This window comes from Microtus ochrogaster, unplaced genomic scaffold (genome assembly GCF_000317375.1).
Source record: "Microtus ochrogaster isolate Prairie Vole_2 unplaced genomic scaffold, MicOch1.0 UNK4, whole genome shotgun sequence".
NCBI classification, from domain to species: domain Eukaryota; kingdom Metazoa; phylum Chordata; class Mammalia; order Rodentia; family Cricetidae; genus Microtus; species Microtus ochrogaster.
The window spans coordinates 7,181,634-7,190,618 of record NW_004949102.1 but is presented as its reverse complement, the minus strand read 5'-3'; the positions used below and the strand labels follow the sequence as shown (position 1 = coordinate 7,190,618).

General features: G+C 46.3%; 1 protein-coding gene across 1 annotated transcript in view; it reads right to left on the bottom strand.

Moving 5' to 3' along the window:
* Cpa2 (carboxypeptidase A2) overlaps window positions 1–8,985 on the bottom strand; it is a 22,247-nt gene continuing 13,262 nt past the window's right edge. Inside the window, exons 10-11 of the mRNA XM_005365779.3 lie at window positions 6,470–6,554; window positions 1–237 (exon numbers count right to left, since the gene is read on the bottom strand). Coding sequence (XP_005365836.1) covers window positions 50–237; window positions 6,470–6,554 — 273 coding nt within the window. The 3' untranslated portion in view covers window positions 1–49. The remainder of the gene's footprint in view (window positions 238–6,469; window positions 6,555–8,985) is intronic.

The window sequence follows — 8,985 nt, the reverse complement described above, 5'->3', positions numbered from 1 at the left end:
TTTGCTTTACACCAGAGATTTTAATGGTGTCTGTCTGTTCTGCAGATCCCTAATAGGGGTGGTCTCGTACATGCTCCATGATGGTCTTCAGGCCAAGCCAGGTTTCTTCTGCCGTGGGCAAGATCTGCTTGGCTGGCAGGAGGAAGCCATATGAGCCTGTGTCTCTCAGTTCAAAGGCAAATGAGTATTTGATGCCAATATCATAGGCCCAGTCGATGCTTCCGCCACTGGCTTGGTCTGAGGGGCAGAGGGAAATCAAATGTGGTTACACTGTCTCCGTTGACCTCCAGCACGATGAGAGATGGACCAAGGCCCTCTACGCACGGGCTAGAGGAACAGCCTTAGTCTCTGACAGAAAAGAGCATAAGACTGACTAGTTTAAAATGAAAGAGGCGTTCAAATGGACACTGTATTTGGCCTCTCTTTGGTGCCAACAGGGAGCTTCCAGCTTTATTTACCTATTGGGAACTTTGCTTGATGCCCTAATTGACACCTTCCCCAGCTTAGGGAGGCCACACCATTTCCTTCTCCAGAAGGCACACATGTCGTTTTCTCTAGTGGGATAAAACAGATTACAAAGCGAGCGAGTGACTTGGTCCCTGGCCTCAGGGGACTCTTGCCATAAAGGTAGAGCAAGCTCCTATGTGATGTCAAATCACATGCTGGGGATCGTGGGTAAGCCAGTACAGTGATGTGCATCTGAGCTAAGTCTGGCCATTGATGTGGCACGTGATTATGATGAAGAAAGATGTCATTAGGCTATGAAGTCCTGAGGCATTCGTGACTCAGCAAAGCTGAGCAATGGCCTGGCCCCGAGGCCCCTCCCAGGGAGAACAGGTTGGGGTAGAATTGGAGGAAGCTACCAGGTACCTTAGAACAGAGATCAGGGAGGCTATTTCAAGGACACTCAAGGCTGGTGTTGGGAATTACAAGTTACCTAGCCTTCATCCAAAAGTGCTGGGAGCAATAGTGTTTCAAATAACAGACTTTTGAGAGTTTGGAATGTTTATATATGCATGATAAGATCTCTTGGGGTGAACCTTAATCTAAAGGGAAAACTCATTTGTGTTTTAGGTGTAACTTGTATATCCGTGGCCCAGAGATAACTCCATCGCTACCGTTAGCACACATAGCTTTAGCTCAGGCCCACCATGTAAGATCAATTCTCCACATGTGGCCTCCCATTGTCAGGGGAGAGTTTTAGAGCTGGGAGCATTTTGGGTTTGAGAACCTCAGATCTGGGATGCTCAGCCTGTAAAGCCCAGGAGTTTCTATGACCAGTGACTTTCATCCCCACAGCAGCCACCACAGTGCTTAGCAAACCGAAGACACGAAATGGTTACTAACTCACTTCAGCGGATCTTTGTGGGTTCCAAAATCACCACCTTGAACCTTTGGCCGAGTCAATCTCACTAAGAGGGGCAGAGAGGTTACAAAGTCTGGGCTTCAGACAGAATCTTGACCCCGCAAACCACTAGCTGGTTAACCCTAAAGAGCAAGCCAACTTCATCTCTAAGTTACAGAAGATCTGTGTGTCAAATGAGGATGAGCCGCAGCGGGAACAAGACCCAAGAAGGTGATGGGCAGGGTTACAGCCCTCGCTTGTGCTCACGAAAGAGTTATCAAGCCCTTTTATTCCACCATCTTTTGAGACTCCCAACAAGCCATCTCACAGATGGGCAGAGACAAGGGAGGGTAAGTAACTGACCCAAGGTGATCGGATTCCAAAGTGGCAGAACTACAATTCAGATCAATGTTTCTGTCTCCGACAGTTTGTGTTCCTTTTCTCGTGACTATGTGAAGGTTTTCAAAGCCCTTTGCAGGCAAGAAGTTGTCCAGGAAATGTCTCACCTACCAAAGATGTGCAGCTGGCCACTGCTTGGAGAAGAGCAGGTGCTCAGCCCCCAGCCGCATGCCAGCTTGAGTCACAAGGCAAGCGCTTAGCTGGTTCCCCAGTACCAGTGTTTCTCCAGGTGGGGGTGAGGCAGGGACCCAGAGTCAGCACTGGGCAGGGCTGCAGTCAGGAGTTAGGTGACGGAAGCACCAGGTTCCACGGGACCATAGGGCACATCTGTACATATCTGATATTAGCTTATTGGAACTATCTTTGATACCTGTGTCCTCAGCAAGAAAAATACATAGCCTTCCAAGGTCTGGCAAGGTAAAAGAAAAACTTAAATCTCTTATAATGAAATGGATGAGACATGTATAGGGGATTGGGATTCAGAGATACCAGGATAGCATTCTGCCGAGAGGCTAAACTCTAGCCTCCAACCCAAGGCTGCCAAAAAAAAAAGGCAGGCTCTTCTCAAACTTAAGTTGTCGTCAGGGTCCTGGGTTAGATCCACTTCTCTGTGCCTACTGCCAATACTCAGGGGCTCTGGATAGTTCCCTAAGTGCTAGAGATACAGCTCAATCAGTAGAATACTTTCCTATCATATATGAAGGTCCTAGGCTCAATCAGTAGAATACTTTCCTATCATATATGAGGTCCTAGGCTAAATCAGTAGAATACTTTCCTATCCTATATGATGTCCTAGGCTCAACCCCCAGCACCACGTAAGCCTAATACATCCCATGCCTGCAATTCTGGCACTCAGAAGTCTGGGGCAAGAGGACTAGATGTTCAAGATCATCCTTGGCTACCAAGTAAGTTCAAGGCCAACCTAGACTTTATGAAACTCTGCCAAAAAAAAAAAGGGTAAGACCAAGTTCATATGGAACATGGCTTTGAAGGTTTCAAAAACTCCAAAGCCCAAACAAAAAACCTCCAAAGCCATTCATTCACACTGGGTGGTTAATCTTGCCATGGGACTAGATTCCTAAAAGGAACTTACAAAACATAAATAGTAGCTTTATCTTACATAAAATTGGACAAATTCAAGAACCCAGTAACTGAGATTTATCAATAAAATGAAATAGCAAATTAACAGCATGTAATTACAAAACACTCCACAGGAATAGATGTTAACTTTAAGAAGATGAACACAAGATATCCACAGGCATTGGCTCCAGTTAAATATGTTTGGGTTCACTGACAACAACAAAAACTCATTAATGAGACTGAATATGATAAGAAATATGTTGAATACTAAATTATTTCTCCCATAAAGTTTTTAAAATATACTGTAGGTAGCATGAAGAGAGAGAGCCAAAAGCACATAATCTAAAAAGAGAAACTTCCATGACCGATCATATCTTCAGAAGTACTTTTTGCATTTCCATGAAAGATTTTGGATTTAATGAGTAAACCTCACTCCTCCGCTTTCTAGAACTCCCATTAAAATAACCTACCTAGATGCCCTTCAACCGAAGAATGGATAAAGAAAATGTGGCACAGTTACACAATGGAGTACTATCCAGCTGTAAAAACAATGACGTCATGAAATCTGCAGGCAAATGGATGGAACTAGAAAAACCATCCTGAGTGAGGTAACCCAGACTCAGAAAGACAAACACTGTCTGTACTCACTCCTATGTGAATAGAAGATATAAAGCAAAGCAAAGGATAACCAGACTACAATCCACAGCTCCAGAGACTTGGGATCATGGAGAGCGGGATGGGGGAGGGCAGAAAACATGGGAGGCAGAAGGCGGGTGGATCTCTGGGAGTCAAAGGCCAGTCTGCTCCCTCCACATAGTCTCCAAATGAAAAAGAAAACTGCAACTAACAAGTGGGCATTCCCACAAACACTCCCTCCCCTCCCCATGGCTGAGGCTATATCAATACTCACGGTATGTCCGAGAACAGGCCCCTTTCCCCTGCACACCCTCCCCACTTCTTTTTTTTTTAATATTTATTTATTTATTATGTATACAATATTCTGTCTGCATGTATGCCTGCAGGCCAGAAGAAGGCAGCAGACCTTATTACAGATGGTTGTGAGCCACCATGTGGTTGCTGGGAATTGAACTCAGGACCTTTGGAAGAGCAGGCAATACTCTTAACCACTGAGCCATCTCTCCAGCCTCCCCCTCCCCACTTCTTGGCATCCATACTGGGTCAGCCATTACACACGTACAGATGTATATGTGTATGCATGTATCTTATGAAAGCAAACAAGAGCAGCCTCCCATTCCGAATCTCCCCCGTTCCCTTCTCACCCACTCTTCTGCACCTACTCCGGCTAAGGCTGCTAATGAACTGGGAGAAACATTCAGTGGGAAATGTTCTTTCCTGTGTTCTGGCCTTTACATGCCTTTATTGTTTTATCCACTGTCTCGTTTTTAATAATTGCTCTTCTTTCTGAAATCCAAGGTCCCTCTGCTTAGTTCTCCGCCGCCTTTCTCCTCTCAAGGTTCTTCCCACTCCAGATACAGCCTTGCTTTGTTGTTACCACCCTCTCCGCAGAGCTCTTGCTACTCAAACTCCCTCCCTTCTGTGCCTCCCTCCCTCCCTAGCTGCTGAATCTCAGGGCCACATCATCTGAAGGCAGCACACCCTACAAGTACTACAAGCTCAATATTTCTACAATCGAATCCTTGCTCTTTCCAATGATCCCCTTTGAAGATCCAGAATGTCCTCTCAGTGAGTAGCACAACCCAATGACCTTCAGCAAGAAGCTCTCTACCTCCAATAAAGGGCAGGGAGCCAATGGCTGTGTGTCCCAGATACTACCCATGCTCATGCCATGTTCTAGCTTGGGCCATCGTCTCCAGCCCTAACTCCCCCGGCTCCTGCTCGGAAATGCACCTACATCCAGTCCATCACAACTCCACATCCACTCAACACTTCAACCGCTTCCCTGAAAACTCCAAAACGGCTTCCAGAATCCCTGGAATTAAACTCAAAGTCTTCATGTAACACACGCAGCCCATATCCCTCCAGCTTCCTGCCTCACGTCTTTCCTCCCAGCAACTCCAAACTTGCTGTGGGTCTCAGAGCCCTTCATAAAAGTCATACTTCTGAAAACAAAACAAATAATAAAAAGCCTTTAATCCCAGCACTTGGGAGGCAGAGGCAGGTGGATCTCTGTGAGTTCGAGGCCAGCCTGGTCTACAAGAGCTAGTTCCAGGACAGGCTCCAAAGCTACAGAGAAACCCTGTCTTGAAAAAACTAAAAAAAAAAAAAAAACAAATAAAAGTCATACTTCTGGACCCTTGGACCTGACTAGCTGGATCCTTTGCTCCTTCTTTAGCTACCTAATGGCCCAACCTTTAAAGCCCGACTTTTGTCCCATCTGAAGCTTCTCCAGAGCATTAAATCTCCCACCACAGTTTTATAATACTCTTGGACCATGCACAACCTACTATGGCACATACATACTAATATTCCTTTGAATTCCCACTTATCTCTCTTAAATATGACCTCTGAGCAAGCAAGATGGTTCAGGAGGTGAAGGCACTTGTTGCAAGCCATATGATCTGGATTTGATCCCAGGAACACAGAAGGTAGAGAGAAAGGACTTATCCCCACAAGTTGTCTTCTGACCTCCACATATACACGCACACACACACACACACACACACACACACACACACACACACACACACTACAAAAGAAACAGAGCTCTTGGTCAGTTTCTTATATCCGCAGTACCTGGCGCCGTGCTCAGCGCACAGCAGATGCTGACTGAAACCTGTTGAACAGAATGAGTGTGCGTTTGGGGCACATGCTCCTCTAGTTTCTGAAGGACCTTTGGGCTGGGGGCACTGTGGAAATGGACACTTGGCTGTGTAGTTTCGAGTTCCTTACTTTATATGTAAGGAAGGGTCACTTAAATGGTTCAGAATTCAGGGTGCGCCAAGACCTCCCGCAGTACCCACTGGAAGGCAGAAGAGGCTCACAAAGTCGATAGCAAACTTCTAGATTTATCCCTGCCTCACCCCCTTCCTCTTCTTCCCATTCCGTGCAAGACAGTTGCCTGTCTCAGCATCTTTCCATTGAACCATTGAACTGTCCCGGGGGTTCCCGCTGTTGCTATTTGGTTTGCTTTTGAGTTTTCATACAGGAAACTGAACCCAGGGCTTTTGAACTCAGTACTCTGTGCATGCTAAGCACATACTCTACCACTAAACTAAGTCCCTAGCCCCTAATCAGATCCTCTTAAAAGGGCCACGTCCATTTATCCCCCACCCTTAGTCCATGAGCTTACTCAAGGCAGGAGTCCCTCTTAGCCAAGAAAGGGAAGACTAATAAAACTAATAAAAAGCATGAGTTTTGGAGTAAGTTCTGATAAAGGTTCGTTTTTAGGCAAAGAGATTGTACAAAACAGTATTGAGATGTAAGGTCCTGGACAAGCTCAGCAGACAGCACAAAATGCACAGATCCAGGAAGTCCTTTGTTATCACATAATAAATATTTCATGGGGAGCCTAGACCTTCTGAGGGAAGCAGGCAAGGGTGGGTTCTGTGTGTGATGGACTCCCCCTTTCACGTGAGGGCGTTTAAATGCGTTAGCCCAAGTTCAAAAGGTACTTTCCCCTTTAGTAGGTCATTCGTACAAACTTTTAGCAAATTAGATACTTACAGATGACGGAGCAGATTGGTCCCACTTTGTACTTGGTGCCATGCAGTCCTGTCAGAGACTTGGCAGCCTTTTGGGCCACTTCATCCTAGAAGGAAAAGTAAATGGACAGAACTTGTCTCTTCCGATAGAAGAACACAGACTGGAGAGGCCTGGTTACATAGTCTCCTTTGCTCCTGACACAGAACACACCATTCCTTTTCTCTCAACCATTTCACTAGGAAGTAAACACATGTGTTGTTCCCCGGCCTTCGAACATACAACAGGGCGTGGTCATCTTTCCTTATCCAGGCCTTTACAGTGCTCCAGAGAGCATCATTTTGCCACTAGCTCTCCTTGTTCAGAAACCTAAGTGAAAATAGTATGGTGGCCAGACAGATCACTGGGGAAAGGGCTTTGTTGCTAAACCTGAGAACCTGAACCCAATCCCTGTGACTCTCCAAGTAAAGGAAGAGAACCAACTCCTGCAAGCTGTTCCCTGACTTACACACACACACACACACATACACACACAAACGTCATTTTAAATTTTTTAGGAAGTGGGCTAGCCAGGTGGTGGTGGTGCACACCTTTAATGCCAGCACTTGGGAGGAAGAGGCAGGCAGATTTCTGAGTTCAAAGCCAGCCTGGTCTACAGGGTGAGTTCCAGGACAGCCAGGGCTACACAGAGAAACCCTGCCTCAAAAAAACAAAACAAAACAAAAACAGTTGAGTGGGCTTAAGAGCCCTAAAGAGAACATATATGTACTGACCTTAGGATGTACCTAGGAAGTTGGTGTTTTTTTTTCCCTCCAAGTTGATCCCTACACTGGCTTATTTCCCTATGGCTGTCTCTTTTTCCAAGAAGCAGAGCTCAGCAAAAATATTTTCCATTACTCAAGGGTTCCAATTTTGACTGATTGAGGCTTTACTGTCCTTGCTAAGGATAAATGTAAGGTCTTGAACTTGGGTCCAGGAAAACAACTGTACAAATACCAGATGGGGGAAACCTGGCTCAGCCAAAGCCTCTGAGAGCCTGGGGGTTTCAGTTGTCAGTGAGTCCAGCATGAGTCAACAGCACCAGTGTAAAACTGCCAAAGAGCTAAGGTGACCCTCAACTGCATCCCCAAGTCAATGGCACCAGTTTAACTGCCAAAGAGCTAAGGTAACCCTCAACTGCATCCCCGAAACTGTGCCCTGAGAGTGTGCGGGAGGCCTTCCCATAGCTACAGCCACACTCTCTGCTCCGTGCTGGATAACCCACGGCATAGCCTTCGTGTTCACTTTGGGGGAAACCTTTCAAGAATACAGACAAAGCTGGCACTCAGGAAACAGCAACTGGGCAGGGAGTGGAGCCCCATATTGTAAGTCCTTAAAGGAATCAGGGTAGTTTGCAGGCAAGATGAAGTAAGGGAAGGCCTGGGAGAAGTGGGTTTCTAGTCGTTAAGCAATTCACAGACTCAGTTCCTAAAAAGAACGAACTTCGTCCGCATAGCCAGATGCTAAAGCAGGGCTGGGAGGTGAACAGTGGAAAGGAAAAGCTCTAACACTCAGGCTCTCCCCTCTAAGGCAGAGACCCCGGCTCTGGGCTGTAGGCTACCCGGCCATCTCACACATGCCTGAACACGGGATTTGGACAACAGAAGGTTATCTAGGTGCAGGTATAGGTCTTGAAAGTAGAAAAGAGACCTCAAGAGGGAAGAGGTGTTTCAAAGGGCATGGGAGTGGGGTGGGGGGAGACGTGTTATATGAAAGGGAAGGAAGGACAGTGGCGGACAGAGAACAGGGAGCAGAGGGATGGGGAAGAACATGGGGGCGAGAATCCACCGGAGCAATTTTTAATGCCGTAATGAAACTTTATACTTGGCATGCTAATTTTTAATTAAAAAAATTAATTACATTTAATTTAAAAACAAACAATGGGATCGGGGGGTACACACAGGTTCCTTCCAACCCTGACATTTTCCCCCAGGTGTGACTTTGGTAAGAAGCCCCCTGCAACCCTGAAAACTGCCCTAACAAGCCTAAGGCCCAAACTGAGAAGATGAAGACACATTTGAACTGGAGCTGTCTATTCTGTCAGCTTGTGGCAGCTGACAAAAAAAAAAATCTACTTGAAGGTAAATCGTCCAAAAGGTCTCAATTCCAGGCTTATGCCTAGCAGATGGGTTTCAAAATCAAGCCTAAAAGCCAAACTGGAAATGTCTGCACATTCTCTTCATCTGGGAATAACTGTTGCTCAATTGTGAGCAGCTTCCTGAGATGTTACCATCTGACCCAAGGCTGCAGCCAACCTGGTTTGTTTCTGAAGAGGGGCAGACGACAGAAGGAACTAAATTAGGGAAGAAAGCGTTTTAAGCACGTTGTCATGTCAGGTCCCAGAGCCAAGGGGCTCAAGAAAGCCCTCGGTGAGAGCAGGGAGCTGTACTGCCTAGAGCAGAGCATCTATCCAGCGGTCCAAGAACACCAAGTCCATATCCGGAGGCTGATTAGGAAGTATACCCTGGGGGGCTGGAGAGATGGCTCAGAGGTTAAGAGCA